Genomic DNA, 25,727 nt, shown 5'->3' with positions numbered 1-25,727 from the left:
TTCTTATTTGGGAAAACAGAAGACTGAAAACTCATCAGTAGTACAAATTAAGCGTGATAACCAGGAGGCGTTCTAGCTACCCAAACATCTGACACAGGCAGGCTCTGATCACAAGTTGCCAATAAACAACAGGATTTATTCTGTTTCCTGAGAAAATCTTCCCTGACAAGTGTTTACCACAACACAATCACAGTTTAGAACAGCACATAGCAATACAAAATTCTCTGTTGTCGTCCTCTATTTCTCTCTCTCTCTCTCTTTCCCTCTCCATTTGTCACACCCTCCTCTGCTCCTTTCTGCAAGCTTTGTCCTCCTCCTCCCGACTTTAGCTTCCGGAGTTATGGCAGACAGCTCCTTTTATGTTACACGCAGAAGCACTTCCAGTGTTCCAAAGCTCTGGTTCAGAAGCATTTCCGGATGAGGTGAGAGCCCGACAGAATAGGGCTTCCTAGTCCCTGCTGCTTCCTCTGGCTAAACCCACAGAACCCAACAGGGCTGAGTCAAAGAATTCCAGATCCCATAAGGTTCTGTTGGAATCCGTGGCACTGGTGCAACCTAGGGGGGCTGCTCAGTGCTTGCTGTCTACCCCTGTCCTTCAAGGTTGAGGGCGTCCTGGCCATCCCTCACATATGACCTCACTGAAGAAAGTGATCTGACTTGTCATCAGCCCCCGATGGTAACTAGTAGCAAGTCCTTATCCTCTCAACATATGCTTTCATCAGTAGACATTATTGGACATTTCAGATTTGTAAATTAATAATCACTCTGAGCCTTTACATCAGCTAGAGAAGGTACTTTTGTCTCAGGTTGTCAAAATTGCACCACTCTTTAATTTCCCCTTAGAGACAAAGTCAGAGAGGCGAGATTGCATTGGTTTGGACATGTTCAGAGGAGAGATGCTAAGTATATTGGGAGAAGGATGCTAAAGATAGAGCTGGCAGGAAAAAAGAAAAGAAGAAGGCCTAAGTGAAGGTTTATGGATGTGGTGAGAGAGGACATGCAGGTGATGGGTGTAACAGAACAAGATGCAGAGGACAGAAAGATATGGAAGAAGATGATCCGCTGTGGCGACCCCTAACGGGAGCAGCCGAAAGAAGAAGAAGAAGAAGCCTGTTGTGGAGAGTCTTTATGTGAATACTCTGTCCCATATGTATAAGACCCTGCTTCAGTTTGCAGTCAAACATATTATTGGTGCAAGTGCCTATGAATGTAAAATTTAAATCACTGGATCATACAAAATTGCCTTTGTGCTTTTGCAATATTTATTTTGTTATGAACACAATTTTGTAACCTTAGCTTTCAGGATGCTAGCTACTAGTATATAAAGCCTGGAGATCATTGTGGGTTGCACAATACAGTACTGTGTACATCCAGAATTTATTCAGTATGGTAGACTGTCACAAAAATGGAATACCTCTTTGGGAAAACACCTTGGATAATTTTTTTATTTAATATTAATGCAATCTCAAGAGGTGACTCGGTAAACTGGAACTGCATCTGCCTTAAATGGATGTATTTAGTATCTTTTTAGGGATTTGTTTTACGTTTGCACTTGTAATCTATTAGTTCCCATTTTAAAATCATCAGGCAGATGCCTTTCTTTTTAATTATGAAATAATTTATTGAGTGAAATTCTAAGTCTCTGGGGCATGCAATTATGTTTTAATAGCTGATAGGCAGTTACCTGCTTTTGGATAAAAAATGAAATCCTGCTATTCACTTATGTTTAGAGGTGTAATTGCTTTGCAAACCATAATGCATATTGAAAAAAATAGTGTGGAAGACTTTCTGAAATAAATTAACTCTACAAAACTTGCATTGTGCTACTCTCAACAAGATCAGACTACTGAATGCCACAGGCGATCATTGCCAGTTGGGCGTTTCTCATCATAACTGCAGTGTATCTTTTTAGCCAAATAATGCTGAATGTCACAAAACAAGAAGAATCCTGAAATGGGAAGTGAAGTTAGCTCTCATTATTCAAGATTCTTTCACAGAAACCTGCACCAGGAGATTTGTGAAGCAAAACTCTTAGAAATGAAAAGGAAGGTCAAAATGCCATAGAGATCAAAGAGAAATTAAAAGCTATAAGCCCAAAATGTAGGCTAAAACTCGGAGTCAAAAGAACACCCATTTAGTCCACTGCCATGAAGTAATTATTTTAAATCACTCTTCCTAACATTGTAAATGTTTGTTATTATAGAATCAAGAAACTTGACCTCAGCTTATTGCAGTCACATTCCCAAAAACCTGCTGTCAGTCTAATTAAGGATCTGTGAGAGGTGATGCAAGCTAAGCACATTTATAACAGTTGCGCTACATACTCAAGGAGAAATAGTCTGGCTTTACTGTGCAGCCCTTTTTCCTTGAGTCCATACCTCAACAAATTTGTGGTGCTTTAAGGGCAAATGAGTTACCATCTTATTAGTTTGTTATTAATATTATGACCACTCTGTGTATATCAAGAAAGCAAAGATGTCCTTCTACCTACCCCATGCATTGTACATCACTTTAATTGTTTCTAGCACTTTTCCAAGTAACCCCTCTCCTTTATATTGAATTGTGTTCAAGTTTATTGTCATGTGTACAGAATACGATGCAATTCTTACACTTAATATCTGAGTGTTTAGCTTGGAATGAATTGGCTTGGTGTGGTGATATAGGTAGACTTAAATCGGTCTGAGTGATTCACCAACATTATCTAGTTAGTAATTCTTGCTGATTGGAATGCTGGAGAGTGTTTGCTGCCATGCTGCACTCCATAATTTCTTAGTTTATAACTTTTTACCTTCTACAAGCTGTTTGTTCAAGTCAATGATAAGATATTCTAAAACATTAATTTTAAATAGCAAATTATATCCCTCATTTAACTACTGTCAGATAATTCTTTTGAGCTCAATATTCTCCATAGCGTAGCAATAAAAGATGCACAGTACATGGTAGAAAGAAACACAATAGACTAATACTACATATGATAAAAATCTTAGCAGCTGTTTTTTTTCCTCCTCTTTAACAGCTTGAGGAAGAATACCGGAAAAATTTAGTGCGGAAGGACTTTGAGGTCCAGAGTATGAGTTTGCAGAGTAAACTGGAAGAAAAATCATGGAGCCAGGAGAAGACTGTGATGCAGCAGGAGTTACGGCTTTTCCGGCAAAACACATTTGTCTTCTACGTCAAGCTTAAGTGGCTTCTCAAGCACTGGAGGCAGGGAAAGAAGATTGATGATGATGAGGAAGATGACCTAATGGAGGTCAGAACTGTGTATTGTACTCCGGCTGTGTAATTAAGTTCACTATGTAAGAAGTATCAATGTTTTGAACTTGATTTCTGAAAATAGTAGCAAAACTTTTATCTCATTTGATAAATAATAAACACACATGAATGGTAGGCCGGAGCTGATTTCTGAAGCATATTATGTTTGTCAGTAACTTTGGGAAAGTTCAGTCAAGAGCAGGTAGAATTCCTTAGCTGAAGTAATCTGTCTTGTACCCCTGGGGAGACAGTTTGTCATTGGCGTCATCAGTTCTTTATTTCTAAGTCAGCGTACCTGGGTACAAGGATAAAAATGGTGCTGTTTCTGATTATGTTTGAGTGAAAAATTAATTGTTCTCTGGCAATTTAAATGCGGTTAGTTTTCAGAGGCTGGAATCTTTTTTAAAACACCAGTTGAAGATTGTCTCTCTGTAAATGTCACTTTCAAGTTCTCAGGTATTAACCAAGTTTATTGGGAAAGCTTGATTATATAAATTGTATAGTGCATGAATAAGTCAGTATCTAAAAAGGCATTTTTAATAGCTACATTTCTGGTTAATCTTATATTTTTTATATCTTATATCTTATCTTATATAAGGGGCGGAGTGGTGGCTCTGGGGCTAAGGATCTGCGCTGGTATCCTGAAGGTTGCTGGTTCGAATCCCCGTCACTGCCAAAAGAGATCCTACTCTGCTGGGCCCTTGAGCAAGACCCTTAACCTGTAATTGCTCCAGGGGCGCTGTACAATGGCTGACCCTGCGCTCTAACCACTAGGGGTATGCGAAAACTAACAAATTTCTAATACGAGAAATCGTATAAGACAAAATAAAGAACAAAAAAAATAAATAAAAATTTTGATTATACATAAAGGAATACATAATTTGTAGTAGCTATGAAACTAGTACTTTGATCTTGAAAATACCCAAAAAGGCAAGAATTGCAATGAAATACAAAATTAATGAGCCCTACATTAAACTCATATTTACCTCGTGGTTTACAGTTTTTAAGAAGCTATGGAAAGCCAGCACATTAGCATAAATGTCTTAATAAAACTCAATTTGCATGCAAAAAAGTGAGTACAACTTCTTCAGTGAAAAAGCTGTACAGCTCTCTAATAATACCATAGTGTGATGAATATGACATCAAGCTGAGTTTTGAAGGTTCCTCAAGTCCTACTGCATACCAAAATACTTGGAAACTTATTCAATGCGACTATAGTTCTTTATGTGAAGAAAAACTTTTGGCAATACATTAGTTTAAATATTGCAAAGATGCATCAATTACTCTTTTCCTCTTAGGTAATAAGACCTTAACAGAGGCTTCTTTTTGTCTTTTTAACACTTATAAAAAAAACATCAATAAACTGATTATTCATCTCTGTGCAGTGTGACATATTGAGATGATGTAAAGTTTCTTGTTAATATGAAGGTTTCGCAGGTCTTATACTAAATTCAGTAATCCCTCACCTATCGCGGGGGTTACGTTCCAGAGCTCCCCGCGATAGGTGAAAATCCGCGAAGTGGCGACCTATATTTATTTTATTATTTATACATATTTTAAGGCTTTATAAACCCTTCCCACACTCTTATAAACCTTTCTCACTCTCTTGTTAACCTTTCCCACACTCTTATAAACACTTCCTATGCTCTTAAACACTTTCTGCATTCTTAAACACCGCAGACCAACACTGCACACAGCGATCAGACGTCGATGTGTCTGCACTCGCTTTGTGAAGGGGGGCAGCTGAACTCTGAGCAGAGCAGAAATGGACTTTGTGCTGCTTCTGCCAAAATGCCTGCTTGTCGCTCTGCGCGTTCGGAAGGAGGAGGAGGAGTGGGGGTGTGTGAGGGCTGAACGCACGTTCGCTCAAAACCCCCTCCCCGGAGGCGCAGTACACTCCTGCCACTTCGCATTGTCAAGGGGGTGGGGAGCTGAATGAACGCTAAGGAGAAGTGGACTTTGTGCTGGCTTTGTGCTGCTTGTCGCTCTGCGTGTCAATAATTTAAAAGCCTGTACATCACCTATTTTCCTGTCTCACTGTCTTGTCTTGCGTGAAGTTAAAATGTTTTATAATAGTGAGATGTTACTCATATCCTTAGCCCGACATCCACATATCATATGTGTTAACAAAGTGTGTTTTATAAGTTTACATGTGTTTAAAGCATGTGGGATGGGTATTTTAAGGCTTAAACTATAAAAATGTTTATTTATATGGTCTTTCTATATCGCGGCTTTTCTCCTGTTGCTGATGGGTCTGGAACATAACTTCCGCGATAGGCGGGCAATCACTTGTATTTAAAAACCCGCGAAGTCGTGAATCCGCGAAAAGTGAACCGCGAAGTAGCGAGGGATTACTGTATGTAATATCAAGAGAAATGTGTCTCATTTACGCCACCTCAGACCACCCCAAAGTGAAGTTTTGTTAGTAGGTCACATTGTAGAGATGAATTAACACTTGAGTGATGCTTTGTAAGTGTTATGAAGACCCAAAGAAGCCTTTGTTAAGGTCTTGTTCCAGAAGAATAAATTAGAAATAGATGCATTTTTGCACTGCCTAAGCTAAAGTGTTACCATATTTTCTAATATTTGTGTGAAGTTTATCTTTATGAAGTTTCCAACTGTATCCCCTTGTTTTTTTTTCTTTTTTAACTCATTTTAAAATAACAAATTGGATCCAATGTTCTAATGTTTCATAATTTTTAAAACTTCCCCTTTTAATCTCTGTTTGCTTAAACTAAAAAGGGTCTGCTCTTTTATTCTTTTCTCAAACATGTTCATACATCTTAGTCCTGTTACCAGGCTAGTCGCACTTCTCTGGACTTTTTCTAGTGCTGCGGTGTCTTCTTTGTAGAATACAAAACAAAACTGCACAGAGTACTCCGGATATGACCTTACTAGTGTGTTATAAAGCCAAAATCATATCATGTAACAATATAAGACAACATACATTTTCCTTTGCTGCTTACAAAATCAACAAATTCTTACATAGTTGCTGAAGATCAGATTCTGCATATGATCTTAAAAAGATCCTTTTAGCTTAAAAACATTCAGCCACTGAATACAGTAACCTCAGTAAGGCATAAGACAAAACTATAGAAATATGAAAATGTCATCAATCAAATCATTCTGCCTTGCCATGCTTTCAAATGGCTGAACAAGAAAAAACATTACTGCTTTTGTGCAATATATTTATAATTTGGAATTAGGATTGAAGCCCACACACTTTTTGAAAAGTTGTTTGAAAAAAAAGTGAAAAAAATGTTTATATTTTTATTGCTCTTTTATAAGGTTTAGTCTTGCACTCCTTTACACTGCAAGATGCCCATTTCGGCCTCCTTCTTTGATTGTTACTTGTACGCACGGCTTCATTATACACTGAAGTTTCCAAGTCGCGCTGAAAACAATGGCTACAATTAGTACAAAAATCAAGTAAAATTATTTTAAACTAAAGCAAATAAAAAAATGCACAGAATGTCATTTTGGGCTTGACTTTTGCAAAATAACTCAACTGAAATCAGTCAGTTAACCTGATGTCCCTATGACATTACTGAGTCGAGAAAGTTTCTTCTGAGAACATCCAAAAAAAATACTAGCCTAATTTAGCATACAAAACTTGTCCAAGATCTAAGCTAATCCATAATAACAGCAAAGGCTTCAACTGCAAATGAGGCTTTAAAATATCCTGTCACCATAGAAGTTTGCTTTATAAAAATCTTACTTTCTGCTTTCCTTCTTCATCAAAGCTGCAGTAAAGGAACCTGTTTCAAGATAAGAATTGCAATCATTCACTTGAATAGTCATTTAAGCAAAAGCTGCTTTCTTAGGATTGAGTAGCTACGGTAAAAAGGCTGTTCTTCACTATCTACATTGAAAGCCGCTGCCATGCTCACAATCCAGCAACGCTGATGTATGAAATTTACTTGTTTCATGTTTTCAGGACATTTTTATTTTCCGTTTTTCTTAATTTTATTTTTAATTTTGTCCTTTTAAGCACTCTTCTGCTTATAAGCTCAGCATGCTATACCATAATTACAAATGTGTAAAAAGAATTCTATGATGTATGTCAACAAATGACAAAAGCAGAAAGTTATGTTTCCTAATATCTTAATAATTTGCTACTGTAGAATGCATGTGAACGTCACCCCTTTTAATAGCAGTTTAATTACTCCTTGTTGTTATATTGCCTCTTCGTCATAGAACCGAACACCCCCTATGGGTCACACGTCTTACAGTTAAAGAAACAACAACCAGATGAATAACTGCTTCCTGTGAAAACTGTGCACAAAAAAAACACTGATTTACCAATGATTCTTGTCATCGTTCTTTTTAAGAAGATTCAATACTACAGAAATGCATTCTTTTGCTACAATTGTTTGTTTTTTTTGACACCTGTTTTGTTTAGAGTAGCTGTTTTCGAAATCGAGCAATTTGCCCTGTAGGTCAGGTTCATGTAGGTAAATATGAACATGCCAATCACACACTGGTATGGACCAGAACAGTCGGTCCAAGACCTCATGAGAAAGGGGGGTTTTAGTGTATTACCTAGCAAACCTTTGAGTGGTTCACAGTGAGTTATTAATATGAAACAAAACTGGACTGATCTAATTTCAGGAAATAATTTTGATTATGGTTACATGCTGGTAGTCGCACTGCAACATTGCTGCAAGGAATGAGGCAATTTTAGCATAAAAATAAATACAAACATAAACACAAATGAAATACAATTCAGGTAAAACACTTTGCAAAAGTGTCAGTCAATCAATGCATGGCTAGAACTTGATTCACGCTTAGAGTAGGTTCACAGGGCCAAACGTGATTCTCAGACCACAATACAAGAAACTGTTGTGTTAAAAATAAATAGTTTTAATTGTAAAATGTTTTTTATCTGCCAGCACAACTTTGTTTTTGACTGAATCAAATTTACGCTAAAATGAATGGAAGAATAATAGTGTAAGAAATGAATGTGTTCACCATAGGGTGTTTTTTCTTTTAGTTGCTGCTAAAACCTTTAATGTTTCATGGACCTTTTCAGCTGTCTAAATAGATTTCTTTATATCTGTTGGATTATTTTTGTGTGTTCTTTTTTTTTTTGTAGTATGACAAGTTTGATAGCATGCCAGAACTGAATCTGATCTTGGAGCAAAGGGAAGATGAGGATGACCAAGAGGCAGCTGTGTACTTTCAAGAGACCTCATCTGATGGAGGAACTCAGGGACCACCTCTCCAGACTCCTGAGCTCATTCAGCACCTGAAGAAGGTGTTTTATACTAAGTGTTTCAGTGTATTCCTTTATTTAGTTTAAATAATTTAACGTGTATATAGCAGTTATGCTTTATCAAAAATCTCAGCATTTCTTTTCTAATATCTGTCCATGAAAGTAGACACAAGACCACAGCTGAATAGCCATATGATGGGCTGGCATAGGACAGCATCAGGGCCTAATACGACAATAAGAGGAAGAGACAAATTAGCACTGGCAGTGAGAATACAAACCAACATGGCAACTCAAACAGAGGGGTATCTCTGTATGGCCCAGAAAGGCAGTACTGGAGGAAGAGATGTTACCTGGATGAAAATTGAATGTTCAACCAGGATGATAGACAGCAGGCCTGACCCTTCTGACAAATTCAGGCTAAGGCTGCGGAAATAGGGAAGGGGAGGTGCTGGCCAATACAGGAAAAACAAATGGCCCTACCCTGGTGTAGGACAGTGTTAACCTTTAATAATAAAGGCCCTGGATGTCCAGCTAGAGGCTAGATATATTCCTCTAGTCCAAAAGGTAGCAGCATAGATAGATAGATAGATAGATAGATAGATAGATAGATAGATAGATAGATAGATAGATAGATAGATAGATAGATAGATAGATAGATAGATAGATAGATAGATAGATAGATAGATAGATAGATAGATACTTTATTAATCCCAAGGGGAAATTCACATACTCCAGCAGCACCTTACTGATACAAAAAAACAATATTAAATTAAAGATTGATAATAATGCAGGTAAAAAAAACCAGACAATAACTTTATATATTGTTAACGTTTACCCCCCCAGGTGGAATTGAAGAATCGCATAGTTTGGGGGAGGAACGATTTTCTCAGTCTGTCAGTGGAGCAGGACAGTGACAGCAGTCTGTCGCTGAAGCTGCTCTTCTGTCTAGAGATGACACCGTTTAGTGGATGCAGTGGATTCTCCATAATTGATAGGAGCCTGCTGAGCGCCCGTCGCTCTGCCACAGATGTCAAACTGTCTAGCTCCATGCCAACAATATAGCCTGCCTTCCTCACCAGTTTGTCCAGGCGTGCGGCGTCTTTTTTCTTAATGCTGCCTCCCCAGCACACCGCGTAGAAGAGGGCGCTCGCCACAACCGTCTGATAGAACATCTGCAGCATGTTATTGCAGATGTTGAAGGATGCCAACCTTCTAAGGAAGTATAGCCGGCTCTGTCCTTTCTTACACAGAGCATCAGTATTGGCAGTCCAGTCTAATTTATCATCCAGCTGCACTCCCAGGTATTTATAGGTCTGCACCATCTGCACACAGTGTAAGATAAGATCCCATAGTGGAACAAGAGAGAATCCCTAAAAACATTAAGGCTGAGTGAGAACACCCTGGCTTTCTGTACCCACTCTGCATCTATTAAACATTTCTGGGCCTGCCCAAAAGGGACACCTTGAATGTTTGAACCTGGCCCAGGCCTGTAACCTGTTGAATCTAGACTCAGGAGGTGAGCTGGACATGGGTTCAATCCTGTGAAAGAGGATGCCATTGACAGAGGAAAAAAAACTGACAGAGAAAGAGAGAAACAAACACAGTGTAGCAGAAGAAGATAGCTTGTATGTGGTGGTTAAAACTGGCAAGAAGGCACGCTGCCCTATCTACCATTCAGGAGTACCTGCATAACTAGGCCCAGAGTGTCTGCTGAGTTTTGTTTTGTTTTGTTTTTTGCTTGCTTCATTACTTGCATCTGCTCTCTTTTGTTTAATCCTGCCATTGTGCTTGTCCTGCAGTTGACAAATCGATATCCAAACATCCTCTGCTTCCCCTCACTACAAAAACAGACACTTCTCCGTGGGCACTATTTCTGACAAAACCCCCTAATTCTCTTGATTTTAGGTCCTTATTCTACAGTGTATGGTGTGTCCTGAAATCTCCATATCAGCGATTAATGAGAGCCAACTATAATCTCACCCCTATTTTCTATAGTAGTATGTCTACCACAAGAGAATTCAGATTACCATAGAAAATATCTGAAATGTGACATGTAGTAATACCAAATAATGTGCTATACACAATTAAATAAAATCAATAAACTGTTTCATTGAAACTTCTTTTAATTACTATACATGATCTTCTACACTAACACTCCTGACTTATAAAACAGTGCGTTCAACTCCCGAAAAGAGCATTTTAGTAACTCGCACTCCTCTACACTATCTAATACTTCCTCGTGATTAGTGAATAGAAACAAAAGAAACTGCTGATCCACACATGCTTATTATACAAGTCATCTGTAGTTATACCTCAAACCTTCCGTTTAAAGGTACAGACCACCAGATTCAAACTGTGTGTGTCAGAGCACATGGCAGACTTGCATTCTTTCTCTCCTAAAATCAAAAATAGTGACCATTTACAAGCTGAATTAAGAGTCTGCGTAATCCAAAAAACTGCCAATTGCAATCCCAAGAAAGTCAGACTGGTGCAGCATTAATATTGTTTTTTTACGTAAAATTAAAGTATAAAATAAATATGGTGGCCATTCTTCGACTCTTAGGATGGTTATTTATTAAAATTTCAATTTATCATTATTTTAAAAACTCAATGCACTACACTCTATTTGAAATATGGTATAATTAAATCACGCAATGACATACAACTCCAGTGCAAAAAAACACAATGGTGCATTCAGGAAGTCCACTCACTTTCACATTAAAGTGTCTTTTTCCGTTGATCAGTGTTAAATATTACCAAATTAATTCCACTGTGATTCAGTGGTGTATAGCAATAAAATGTGAAAACTCCAAGGGGTGAATACTTGTTATAGGCTCTGGATATGTGAATACTTTGTGACAAACTGCAAAATGACAGATGCTAGGGAATGCAATCTTTCACATTTTAATCAGCATCTTCTCTAGCAAAGATAAATAATTCATAGTTGTTAATGTAGACCTTTAAACAGGGATTTGCCCTATAGTGTGTAACATGTTAACTGTTATAGCTGTGCTGTAATTTTATACTCTGCTAAATTAAATTAAGGTGGTGCTAAGCCAGAATAGAACAGCCACACTGAGCATATTAAATGAAAAGCAAATAAATGCAAGCAAGTAATCTTGGGTTATGCACATTCTTTTTTAAAAAAGATTGGACTCTCCATTTAAACAGCACAAAAATGTTCATTTCTCTCTTACAGATTTATTACAATTCTGCTCTACTTTAAAGGGAAAGGAAGATTGATTTTAGTTAATGGTATGCAACTTTAGCTGTAACCATTGCTTAGTAGGATTCTCTATTGCTGCCCAAATGTAATTATGCAGTATGCAGTAAAATTCATTATGTCAATACAACTCCATAAACATTAAAATGATTTAAAAAGTTAATATTGTAGCAAATCATCAGCAGAGTCTGATAACCCATCATGAAAGCAACATATCTCAATTGTTGTTTTTGTTCTGGTTGGGAATGTAATTCTTTAACATAGCAGATATTTGTGGATGAGAATCCAAAGATGGTGCATGTTGTTCTAAAAGAAGGCCAGGTTAGTCTCAAACCTTGGGCTGTCTGACAATCGATGTGTGGGAGGTTCCTGCCAGAGCTTACAAATACCGTATAGTAAATAGGTCAGAGAGAGACCTGTCTGAAAAAAATAATATTAATAAAGAAGATAGCATTAAATACTAATTGTCTTATCTATGTATCAGTTTTCAAAGTTAATTAAAAATTATTAGCAAGTTAGAAAAGGTCTGCATTCAGGTGATTTCTGAGAATTTTGACGTTTTGCGTTTTCATAAAAGATTGAGATATCACATTTTTATTTTTTAAATATTTTTGGAACATTGACTAGTATTAAAAAATAGGAATGATAATAAAATGAAATTACACCTGTTAGTGGAGTACATAAAATACATGTTCTTTAATAACATTTTACAATATCATCTACTGTAGTTAAAAATTGAGTGCAAACAGGCTTGTGGCGGGCGAGGTAGCTTAGACACTGAGCGAATCGATTGATGTCCAGTTATTACTTGTTGGTTGTGTAGGGTGTATAGTAAATTGTAGTACACATTGCTTAAGCACGCAATTAATGATAGAAGTACCTGATGGAAGTTAAGTTGAAATTGAACCACAAGTAAGCAGCAAATACATGGTTTGTTCTTGGCCAACATGCAACTCTGCTGGCATTTCAGTAACTAGCTTTGAGGATTTGTTTCTTCAGACATCTAAAGAAGGAAAATATACAAATTAAAATAATCTCAAGATAATAATTGAAAGAGTAAATTAGTCAGTAGTTGAGGTCACACATAATGTTTATATGTTTTAAGACAAGCGATTTCAAAAATTCATCAATACAACAGCAAGCAAGGTCAAGCATATGAGTAGCTTAAGGAGAAACAGCATCAGATGTTATCTTTTGGATGTAATGTGTTTTTTAATAGTATCAAATTATTTAATTTGGACATCTCAAAAAAAACTAAGTAAATATTTTGTAACTTCACCAAGTATGCTACATTCAAAAATCCTCACCAAATTCTGTATTTGGAAAGTTTAAGAAAGAATTCCCTAGTGACTAAGTAAAAAAAATAATTAAGTAAGTGAGAGTCTCCAAAACTGTGTTGTAAAATTGAACACATCATTTGAAGTTTACTCGAAATAAAGGATTTTTTTTTGTCTAGATAGGGATATTTATCTGGCTACAAATCTAACTGGACTGTGCATATTAAATGAAAGTTCCATTGATATTGATTTTCAAAACTTCAATACCAGGCTTCGGCAGAAATTATATTTAGTGACCACTGTTGAGATGGTGGTTGGGTAGGTAAGCCCAGAAGAATGGATGTTGATGTATAAATCAAAATTCTGGTAGAAATGAAGTGGTTAAAATAGCCTGGGATTGAAAATAAAGATCAGTTTAGTTCAGTGCAGGCCTGGAGAGATTATAGTGCCTATAAAAAGTATTCACCCCTTGAAAGTTTTCACACTTATTATACAACATTGAATCACAGTGGATCTAATTTGGCTTTTTTTACACTGATCAACAGAAAAATATTCTGTAATATCAAAGTGAAAACAGATCCCTGAAAAGTGATCTAAATTAATTACAAGTATAAAATGGATATAATCGGGCAACATAAGTCAAAGCAAACAAACAGATATAAAGAATGTCTCTATAGCTGCAATTTAAAAACCTATGTAAAATATCTGCATCATACTGAATATGTTCAGTATTTAGGTCAGTGGTTGAGAGCCTTCTCTGACAATATTGTTTGAAGAGCAGCAACCAGCCTGGAGTGCCAGTCCATTGGATATTTTTGAACTGACAATCAAACAAACTTAGTCTGTGGGAGACACCCTGGAATAACCAGAGAGAAGCAAGCATAGAAAATCAAACTCCATACCGGAAGAAATCAGGCTGGAATTTGAACCAGGAGTCTGGACCAATGAGTGGCAGCCATCTTGTGTGTCTACTTAGATATCTGGAAAAAAAATTCAAGCACTGTATTGATTACTGATTATTTTTCTCTACCAGTTACATATGTTTTAGATACTTTCAGCACATCTTTCAAGCATTGATATTAATTGGGTTTATATGACTAGGCATTGTCTAATTGTGTCAAATGAAAAAACAATAGTAGTAAAGCAGCTCATGCTGTATTTCTAGGTGTGTTTAGAAATCTAAATTGGTGTAACTTCCAGTAAGCTAGCTAACGTCACATCAACTGCCACCACATTAAAGCAAGAGGTTGACTTGACAAACAATGAAGTAGCATTATGTATAATAGTTTTGATATTGAGTGTTTAACAGATATTATCTGATATTATAGTACCTAGCTGACACATGGTTGAGGATTATTTATTGCCACCATATAAACCTGAGGAACTCTTCATGTTGTTAAAGGCTGTTAACGTAAGTTGATGTATGAAGTGCTCTGGGTATGGCTGCATTCAGGGCACGTTTGTAAATTTCACCAACACACAAGATATTATGGAAAACCACCAATGTAAGCATCTTTAACATACAAAAACACCAATCAGCTCACTGCTGGTTAATTGTATTGGCAGCTAAGGGCCCCAGTTTAGCTAGGGATGACACTGTGAGACAGTGAGAATTTGTGCGTGTGCATGTGCACTGCGTCCAAGGGTTGTTCCTGCTTTTTGCCCAATGCTGGTGGAATATTCTTTGTTTCTCTGTAACCCTCTAATGGAAAAAATGAGTTCAGAAACTGGATGGAAAGTTTTATGTGTATACAGGATTTTTCAATATTTAGAGTTAGTCACTGTTGATATTTGATTATCGTTAAGAGTTTTGAATTTGTTTTCTTGATCCTTTGATTCTTTTCTTAGGAAGGTGAGGATCGCAAGGTGCTACATGCTCTGAGGGCTCTCCTGGAAGAGTTTCGATCTGAGCTGCGAGATGAGCAGAACAGGCGGTGTGAATTGCAACAGATCTTTGCCAGTGAGAAGGCTGCCTGGGAAGTTGAGTGGGCAGAAATGAAGTGCCATATTGAGCAGGTATGGAAGTGTTCACACTTTCAGATCAACATTATATTAAATGTTGATTTAATACAACACACAGAGATAGGTTTAGTCAATACTATGGAAAAGTGTATTTTTATACATAAAATATAATTGACTTTTTCTGTATATTTTGATAAAAATGGAAGTTGGATTTAGCTAAGACTTTTTATGCATATTTACAAAGGTGAGCCATTGAAATTTCCTTTTTTCCAAGTCTTATTGTATTTTTGTTTGTTATCTTAATATAATGAATACAGTTGGTTTTGACTTCTTATTCATTTTAATAATCTGAAACTCTGTAGTGTTTTGTAAATTTTCAGTGTCTAGTATTTTATGGTGATTCATATATGTGTGTCTAAAGTTCGGTCAGATGACTTTCTCTGTACATGAATTATTTATGTTGTCTAATACTATAGCAAGAGCTATCTGTATAATTAGTGAGTAGTGAAAATTATTTTCACGAAATTGTTTTTTCTTTTGTTCTTATCCTAAATAAAAAGAGAGAAAGAAAATGATTTATCTGTATTCCATAGTCAACTATTTTGAGGTAAATTGTTCATAGATAGTTAAGGCTATAAATTTCTATGTGTTATTCAGATGAGTAGATTGTAACACTAAGAGAGGGATATAAAAAGTTTGATTCTGCTTAGACAAATCACCCACATTTGAATATGATGCTCAATATTTTTTCTACTGCTACATTTTTATCATTAAATAAATTAGCAAACCGAGCTTTAAAAGAAGTAAACAATGTCTAGTATTGTCAGCTTGAAAAATCCAACAGAACACACTACATTAAAATCTTAATAATAATAATAATAATTTATTTATATAGCACCTTTTCCATGCTCAAGGCATTTAATTAAGCTAATAACAATGAAGATCCTACATTTGGGAATAAAATATAGTCTGTTGTTGTTTACAGAAAAACTAGTAGGGATTGTCAAATGCTGAATGAAAACTCGCTGTTTAACCTTTGAGATTCATTTCTTATTTATTGTTTGTTATCTTGCACTATGAACATGCTGTTTGCCTTAGTATTTTACTGTCATCATATTATAGTACTAGGGGGCTTTGCCCCCTGCTCGCTTAACTCGCCAACCCCTGTGTTTGGTTTTCCAGATACACACTGTTAAGATTTTTTTTTCTTTGAATTGTTGCTGTTTCATTAGTTTCACTTTTATTTCAGAACTTCTGTAAAAACAATATTTGTAATCTTGCGAGTCCCAATATGCTGAATCTTTTTAATGAGGTCAGGATAGGTTTCTCTGTTTGGAATTTCAGCACAGACAAAATGATCTACATCATCAGCAGTTAATCATTTTTTTTTACAAAGTAAAAAAGTAAGTAGAGTTCTGCATTGGACTCCTGTCTGTAAAGATGTGCTATTTTTCTCTCACAGTTCCAAAAGTACATGGGGTTACCAAGGTGATACCCCAGCTTTTGTCTAGTTTTTTGTACAAGGGCTAGACAGAACATTTTTGACTCCTCGGGTAAATGTAGCTTTTTAAATAAGCAGACAGATAAATATATATACACGAACAAAGTAACCAATAAATGCATGTGTGGTAAACTCCGTTTTTGAAATTCTCAAGATTCTTTATTTGTCACATGTATAGTTATACAGGACAACATGCAGTGAAATGCATCCTGAACCGCTTATCAAATCTGTGCAAAGTTAGAAGAATATCAGTTAGATTTACAAAAAGTCATAGAATGAAAGGTAACAGTATAGTAGAACATAATAAATAAGTACAATTATGTGAATAAAGTAGAATTAAATGTTAAGGTGCAATAGTGTAGTAATTATTGTGAAAAACCAAAGTTAGACTGGTGCATAGTTAAATGAGGCAGTTTGTTTGCACTGCTGTGATCTTTACTTTCTTTTTTTATATTTTCTAATTTTCCTACTTTCATATTCTTTAACTTTCTCCACATGTGTATAGCGCCGTTTTTTTTTTTTTTTTTTTTGAGCCTTTCTAATTTTACTGGTTTCATAGTCTCTAACCTGCTCTGCATGTGTTTAGTGTCAACGTTTGTAAACGTCTTTATGAAGTTCTACTTTGTCTTTTAATTCTGAGCCGGATTGGACATGCTTTTTTTTCAATTCCACTTTTTCTGGGCTGATAATTACTTTCCTTATTTTCTGAATTTGCACCTCGATTATTCTTTTTTGCTCTTTTTTCTGTCCAACGCATCTGAGTTTCTTTTCTCAGCGCTGCTCTCTTCTTCGTTTAGATGTCGACATTTAATTTATAACATACTGTCCTTATACGCTTTATATGCGCTGAGAGCCCTGGATCTGTGTATGCTCAAATCCTTCACAAGACTGAATGTTTTGCTGCCTATTGTCCTATTTGATAGATTGTAAGTAGGGCATGTCTTTGGTCTTGCGGGTCTTTAAAATGTCTTACGAGAAGATCACGTATCGTAGACTTGCTTTCTGCTTTCCAGGACAGGATTTCTTTTTATAATAGATAGAAATGTCTAAGTGATTTAACCTGATTGAAGAGCATCATACTGGAATAAACTGAAATGAATTCACTCCTAAGTCTACTCAAAAGAAAAGAGTTTTCAGCAGCAGCACATGAAGTCTTTTTGTCAACCTAATGCAAATGTTGTTCTGTAAGATTATTAACACTGCAAATTTTAGGTGGAATAAATTGTTACATTTTTATTAGATTGTATTCTTTCAGATATTAAATATTTCATTTTTAAATGCAAATTATTACTATTTTCATTGTCTTTTTTTGTACCTGTTATTATTTAAAATGTTCTTCAAATTAACCTTTAAAGAACTCATAAAGAGTTGACTTTTTTTAATGTCAGTCCCATTTAGGGCAAAATCTATCAAGATATAAATTCACTGATGAAGGAAATAACTTGGACGCATTTCCAGGTCTAATGTTTGAACTAAATTCAAAATATGTGTCAGCTTAAGAATGGTAGGCTGTGTAAGAGCAACATATCTCACTGGCCTGCATTCTTTGCACAGACACACTAACTGAACAAACTGTTCCATTATAATATTGTAAGTAGGAAAAAATGAATGGCTTAATATGAAAAGATGTCTGCCTGGCTCTAGATGGTTCTGGTGCAGGCTGTTGCAAATTTTGGATTAGTTTAGTGTAAGAAAATAAATAAATGAATGGATGGAAATTGTGTCATTCGATGCAAGAATGACAAAGTAATAGAGCACATCAGGTTTTGTTTAAAAAATGCATACAGAATATCTGAAGTTAGTAACTATTCCTAATATGATCATCAATTTATTTTGCCTGAATGATACTTTCTTAGATCTGTGACACAGAAGGACTGTTTTACACAGAGCCCGGTCAGATTCTAATCTTAGATCTAGCTATCTAAACAGTATACTGTAAGCATTTCACTCTTCATTCATGCTGATGAAACACATAAGTATAAAAAATGAAATTGGTGTGTTCCTTCTTAATTGTACCACTGAAGACCTTAATCCATCATACACAGAAATGATTCATTCTTTTAAACTTTCAACTGCAAATCAAGTGCTTTTTTACAGTCAAAGAATATCTGATGTTTTCAGTCAAGAACAGTTTATTGAAATACAATTCTTCACTAATGTCTCCTAAAATGAAAGCTGTTAATCATACTTTTCTATTGTTTTCTAAAGTGGGCTTCAGTATCTGCATTATGTCTTAATATAAAAATAAATATAATTACAGCAGATGTATGAATCAAAAACTAAAAAAATAATTCTGAGAAAAAAATGTCATTTAGTAAGAATGACTGCTTACTTAAAGGTATTCACATACAAAGATTGTTCATTTCATGTTTTCCTTATTAAAGGTAACCACTGATCTGATAATTTAAAAAAAAAAACTAAACATTATATTAAAACTTTCTATACTCTTATCTGATAAGAAAATGCTATTTTTGTAATTTAAATGGGTTTACTTGAGGTAGATGTAATAAATAACTATTGTGTTAATTGATCTCCTGTTGCCATAGAATTCTCCTTGAATTTTTAAATAATCGTTTCATTATTGATCATGGCAATTTTCCTTTCATTCATCTTTATACCTGTGATAATTTAAAATGTGTGTAAAGTGGTGCTTGGTGGTGAGACAGTTCTTGCTGTCTGTTTTCCTTAGTTATTTCATATAGATTAATTTCTTTTTAGTGGATTTGATTCCTTTGGCACCCAGCGTAGGCAGCATAGGAAAAGATTACACTGGGAAGCAGTCAAGCAGTAGTAGAATAAGAGCAAATTGTACCAAGTTCTTGTACCACATAGTCATTTTTAACTTCATTTTCACTTTTTATTCTTCACAACTCTTTCAAAAAATCTAAAAACATTTTTCCAGAGAATTGTGATCAAAGTCATTTTTTACAATTGTAGTAGATATATTTGTTTACGTACATTAATTTAAATGTGAACTTCTGATAAACGCTGAGAAATTGACTTTCAATTATTTAATTTTCTAATAGAAAAACTAAATACCCTAAAATCTCAAAAACACTTTGACTGATTTAACTGAAATTTTAAGCTTAAAGATGAGTTTAGCAAGTGTCCTTGGGTACATGTAGTTTCATGGCGCACTAAACCACATTTCAATGTCTACAGTGAACCCTCGTTTATCACGGTTAATCCGTTCCAGACTCTACCGTGATAAATGAAGTTTCGCGAAGTAGGATTCTTTATTTATAAATCGAATATTTTCACAGTTAGAGTATAGAAAACCTGTTTACGACCTTCTAAATACGTTTTTTAACATTATTAGAGCCCTCTAGACATGAAATAACACCCTTTAGTCACCATTACACTCATATTACCCAATATATTAGACAAAATAAGAAAATAAGACATATTAGACGTTACAAATATCATATTATTATTTTTGTACTGTACATTTAATTACACACACACACAGTTGTTACACACAACCACTAACCTATGAAGGGACGAGCTCAGTAGGAGAGTCTTCAGGTTGTAAGCTGGAGCGCTGATCGCACCCTCAGAGGACACAGACACCCCTGGGAAAACCCCTGAAACAGCTGACAGTCTACCTTCACATTGCTCCTTACCCTTCTTACTTGCGCTATAACATGTGATAAACCTCTCATGCGGTACTCCGCTTACTTAAAAGTATTGTGCAGCGCCTCTCAGCTTTGGAATTGGTTGTTTTGTTTCTCTCTCTCTCTCAGACATTCTCTGCTCCTGGCGGAACTGTCATCTCTGACTTGTCATGGAGCACGTTTAAACTTTTGAAAAGAGACAAATGTGTGTTTGCAGTGCTTTGAATAAAGTTCTTTTTTTTCTACAACCTCCTGTGTCTCTGTGCAAATCTGTGACCCAAGCGTGACAAGGTGGTGCAGTATCTTCAGCAGGTGTGTTGTTTTCTTCCGTTGAAGGAGTACTAGGAGTAGGCAGTGGGTGTCTGGGTGTGCGGCTGAAGAACATCTTGATAGGCAGTTGCTGGCGCTGTCTTTTCATATGCGTGAGGAGGCTTTTGTAGGTTATTGCCATCTTTGATCATATCCAAGAGTTTCACCTTCTCCTGGATGGTAAGCATCTTCCTCCTGTGCTTAGTTTCATTGTCAGAAGGCTTAGAAAAAGCAGCACATTTAGGAGCCATCGTGGGGCTTAGATAAAAGTTCTCAGAAAGCGCAAGCGTAGTGACGTAAGCGTGTATGAGAAAAAATCGCGATAGAGTGAAGCCGCGAAAGTCGAAGCGTGATATAGCGAGGGATCACTGTATTACTTTTGATCTAAACCCAACCAAAACTGTGTAACAGTTCCAGATTATAGATGAAAGCCTTATTGATTTGTGTGATTATATATGCAAATGTAATAAGGCCCTAATATCTTACTACTTTCATGTTTCAGTTGTAAGCATGTTTAAGTTTTCTGAGCCTTTACTTAGTGAAAATTAAAGAGTATACTGAATTGAATATGTCCATCTACTTTGTCTTTTCTGTGGGGCTGCCAGGTCGATTCTATGGATGAATGGGTACTTGTTGTTGTTGACTCTTCATGCTGTGTATATGCCTAACATAACTTACCTAAAAACAGCAGCCAATGAAACATGAATATTTTCCCTACCTTTTGTTTGCACTCAGGGTAAAGGCTGCATTACTTTAGCTACTTTATGATGATTAAATAACCCATTAGAGAAATAATATATGCAAAATGTAATATAGCATTATTCTTGTAGGCTATCTCCTATGCATAAGGGATGTCTAATATTGCAAATTAACATAGCTAAGTTAAACAATTTCAGTCTTGCACAGCCAAGTTTTAAGTCTTATGTTTCTATCCATGCTAGATCAGACCCTGACCCTTGCTACTGAATCGTATGAAGAAGCATCCTCAGATACGCAGTCTTTCATCTGAAATTACCACAAGTGACATTCACAACATGCACCATGCTATCACGTTCTTGGGTTATAGTATGGAGAGAACTGATACTGGTCTGCTGTGTCCCAAAATGTTTTAACATATAGATAATACAATACACAAATTGTTACTGCATCAACAGTTCATCCAATTAAAGAAAAATCTGAGTTTAATTTACATTTGAAGTGTATTTCTTATGCAATGTTTAGCATTAAATAGCCATATTATTCAAGTGGCAGCATCTGAGCTTTGTCAAGTTATGGTCTAACTATGCTGGTAGGCCAAACATTAATGTATTGGGGAAAATTTAACATAGGTGATTCATTAATGTGTAATACAATGTTGAATACTGCGGTGGGTTGGCACCCTGCCCGGGATTGGTTCCTGCCTTGTGCCCTGTGTTGGCTGGGATTGGCTCCAGCAGACCCCCGTGACCCTGTGTTCGGATTCAGCGGGTTGGAAAATGGATGGATGGATGGACAATGTTGAATATATATACTTATTTTGTGTGTTTAATCTTTTTATCTATTATGGGGCTTTGCCCCCTGCTCGCTTCACTCACCAACACCCCTGGCCTGCGCAACTCACCAGCCACTTTGCGTCACTGTCACTCTCGTATGTGAATTTCACTTTCACCAAACAACAAATCTTTTAATTCTTGCGGATACACCTCTTCATTGGGAAGGAACACTACTTTTCCCTGATGACAACACGAAAGTTTAAATCCGAACAATATATTCGATCTGTTTTTGCTGTTCCATTATTTCACTGAGTAATAATTTCCGTTTGTTTGCGCTAATGCGATCTTTACTATCATTTTGTTGAGACTTTCGAATTTTAGTACTTTCATTATCTGTTACCTGCTCTGCATGTGTATTGCGGCAATGTTTTTGAATTCTTTACGACATTCTACTTTGTTATCTACTCTTTCTCTTTTATTTCCGGTGCCGCTGGCGTGGTTGCATCTCTTGGCACAAAGTCTCATCTCGCAGTACGTGAAAGTATTTCTCTGAAAAAGTCACGTCTAGTCCCAGGATTTTTTTGTTATAATAGAGAGATATAGTATCTACAGTGGTGATCAAAATTAGAGAAGAGCTTCCAACTTCCTAAATTTCAAAATCACTGCTTATACCTATTTGAAGTTATCCTAACTGGAATAGTAGGCAATTTTTTAAGCATATTTCATAATTTAAAAATATTCTGAAGTACAATATGAAAAACTTAAATGAGACATTTGAAGAAGGGCTCTGATCAAAATTAGAGAACACCCTCAGATACCTCCCAGTTACTGGTGTTAATCTGGCAACTGGTGTTAGTTTCCTTAATTATCTGACAAGCCCTATTTATCTGGCAGTCACTCCCAATTAATCTGTAAGATGGCGAGCCACTCTAAGGTGACTGAAAGCCTGTGTTTGAATTCTGTATGTATGATATTTCATTTGATTGATCTTTATTTTATGTAAGAACATATTATGCGACTCTTTAACAAGGACTCAAGAATCTATTTCAAATTTACAGTTTAACAAAGATAATTGAAATACATTGACAATTTAAACATTAATGAATATTGGTGAGAGCCTACAATAAATAAATGCAGGGACAAATGCATAAATAAATCAAATTTAGAAGCAAATCTAAATGTATATGGAACTAAACTCGGTAAACATATAATCAGTAAAGTATGGTCCTCATCATTGTCACTAACTATGCAATAGTAATAAAACTTGTTTTATGTTTATGTGAAATCCTCAGTATGGTCTTCAGCATGAAAGTCACAAATTAAAATGTGAACTGATTGATGGAATAATCTATTCCAATTATGTTTTTATTTTGCAGCATAATACACAATCAATACTATGGCTTTTACACTGCTGAACCACTTCTGTATTCCATTTATTATGTATTGTAAAAAATATTTCACTTGAAACTTATTACATAAATTTCTGTTCACATGTCTGGCTTGTCTATGTTTCTGCTTCTTTCTGTTTAAGTTGTATTACATCAGTTTAACTCATGCCAAATAGAATTTCAAATCTTTTAGGAAAATGCCAGTTTCTAATTATTTAGTCCAATCAAAAGGTTTTAATAATTTTAGGACTAGAAATTTAAAAAATTTGGAAACAAACAGATTCTCATAGTGTGCCCTTGTTTTGTTGGCTGCTTCTTTCACAGCTGGAAGGAAAAGAACAGAAAAAGCTCGGAGAGACTGGGTCATCCGACCTGAAGGGAGCATTCAAACGAGAGAAAGATGAGCACTGTCGGCTTCTGGCCGAGAGTCACGCTTCAGTAATGGATTTGCGTTGGAAACTGCAGCACAATGAGAAGAACTGGAGTCGTGAAAAGGTGGAGCTCTTGGACAGGTTTAACAGAGAGAGGCAGGATTGGGAGTGGCAAATAAAGGAACTGCAAAAAAAGAATGAGCAGGTAAGTGGGGTTTAACCATTTAAGCCTGGTGTTTTTAAAAACTGTCTTATATGATGATAGAAATCCACCTGATATAATAAAGGTAGTAAGTTCTAAGTCTCAGAATGTGTACTCTATTTTAAACTGCTGACTGAAGTGTCTGTTTATATAAATGCTCAAAGAAACTGAAAGAAACCTCCTTTCATTTGCTGCAATTTTAATGGCCCCTCAACAACTTTGAGACCGGGTCGTAAGTTAGCTGAAATAAATAAGATGATCCAGGAAAACATTTTGTATTACCACAGTAGAGTATTTAAATTTTTAATGTACATCATTTACTTTAGAAATGTAATTTGAAGTAACTAATATTGTGTGGAACAGCATGGTGGCACAGTGGATAGCTCCACTGCCTCACAGATTTGTATCCTGCATTCAGTTGCCATGCCCACATGTCTGTATGGATTTTGCATTTGGAGTGTCATTGTGCAGTTTAATGTTGTGTTTTCATGGGTTACCTTGGGGATTCAATGCAAATGTGTTAGCTTGCCCATTAGTGGACCCAGTGATCGGCTGGTACCAAGTCCAGGGCTGATCCCCTGTCTTGTGCCAACTGCTGCCAGGACAGGCTCGTACCCCACAGACTGAAATCCTGAAATTGGATTAAGCACGTTTGAGAGTACTGTATTAATATTAGAAAGGATATGTGTTAGTATATTGGTGTGCTGGGGAGGCAGCAAAAAGAAGGACGCCTCACGCCTGGACAAACTGGTGAGGAAGGCAGGCTCTATTTTAGGCACGGAGCTGGACAGTTTGACATCTGTGGCAGAGCGACGGGCGCTGAGCAGGCTCCTGTCAATCATGGAGAATCCACTGCATCCACTAAACTGTGTCATCTCCAGACAGAGGAGCAGCTTCAACGACAGACTGCTGTCACTGTCCTGCTCCACTGACAGACTGAGGAGATCGTTCCTCCCCCAAACTATGCGACTCTTCAATTCCACCTGGGGGGGTTAAGATTATATAAAGTTACTGTCTGTTTTACCTGCATTTTTATCACTCTTTAATTTAATATTGTTTTTTTATCAGTATGCTGCTGCTGGAGTATGTGAATTTCCCCTTGGGGATTAATAAAGTATCTATCTATCTATCTATCTATCTATCTATCTATCTATCTATCTATCTATCTATCTATCTATCTATCTATCTATCTAGTATTACTATATTGCACCTCTGAAATTTCCTTTGAGAAGCGGCCAGTTTACTTGAAGAACTGCTGGTGTCATATAATGAGAAACATTTGGATGGACTGTACAATGTGGTCATATATGATCTGTTGCTCTAGTACACGCATTCTGATCTTGTAGTTTATTAAATGCTTCATCATGTAACACATATGATCATAATTCTAAATCTTGCCACCAATCTCTGAATCAAAGCATGATACAAAGCAATACAGCATTTACTGCAAAAATGTATTTTTAAGAATATAATGAGAGTATAAAGTAACACTAAATTTTTGAAAATATATATAAACAATGATTCTTTACTTTTCAGTCATAAAGAGATTAATCAAGCAAGAGTTTAGTAATATTAATATGGCTTATTCAAAAGTCTTATTGGAGTATTCATGTTTTGGATTGCAATTTACTAAATGTTAACAAAATGCCTAACATTAGTTAAATGATCACCCATTTTTTCTGTTTGTTTCACAAGCAAGTTGCTATTCATGCAGGTGTTCAGGGCTATTTATCCCCAGTACAGTGTTTCATTAGCTGATATAATAACTGATCCACTTGGAAGCTAATAAAAACTTATTTAGCAGACACCACCTGAATATCTGAAAGGAGTCGATGAAACAAAAAAACTGTTCCATTTTCTTTGTGACTATACAAACTTAAATCTTGAACGATGGAAGTAAGGCTTAAAGGATGTAATAAAGAGTAAAACTTTTGACATGTA

The 25,727-nt window shown here is 36.0% G+C and overlaps 1 protein-coding gene across 6 annotated transcripts in view; it reads left to right on the top strand.

Annotated features, from left to right (window-relative positions):
• The window catches only part of LOC114653411 (microtubule cross-linking factor 1), a 236,441-nt gene that overhangs the window by 178,778 nt on the left and 31,936 nt on the right, over positions 1-25,727 (top strand). For 4 of the 6 annotated variants that reach the window (XM_028803708.2, XM_028803707.2, XM_028803711.2 and 1 more), the window contains 4 exons: positions 3,017-3,250; positions 8,348-8,509; positions 14,816-14,983; positions 23,538-23,789. In XM_028803708.2, the coding sequence (XP_028659541.1) occupies positions 3,017-3,250; positions 8,348-8,509; positions 14,816-14,983; positions 23,538-23,789 (816 nt within the window). The remainder of the gene's footprint in view (positions 1-3,016; positions 3,251-8,347; positions 8,510-14,815; positions 14,984-23,537; positions 23,790-25,727) is intronic. The other 2 variants (XM_051928734.1, XM_028803712.2) reach the window with 1 other exon arrangement.

This window comes from Erpetoichthys calabaricus, chromosome 6 (assembly GCF_900747795.2).
Source record: "Erpetoichthys calabaricus chromosome 6, fErpCal1.3, whole genome shotgun sequence".
In the NCBI taxonomy this organism is placed as follows: domain Eukaryota; kingdom Metazoa; phylum Chordata; class Cladistia; order Polypteriformes; family Polypteridae; genus Erpetoichthys; species Erpetoichthys calabaricus.
This window is presented reverse-complemented; position numbering and strand designations above follow the sequence as displayed.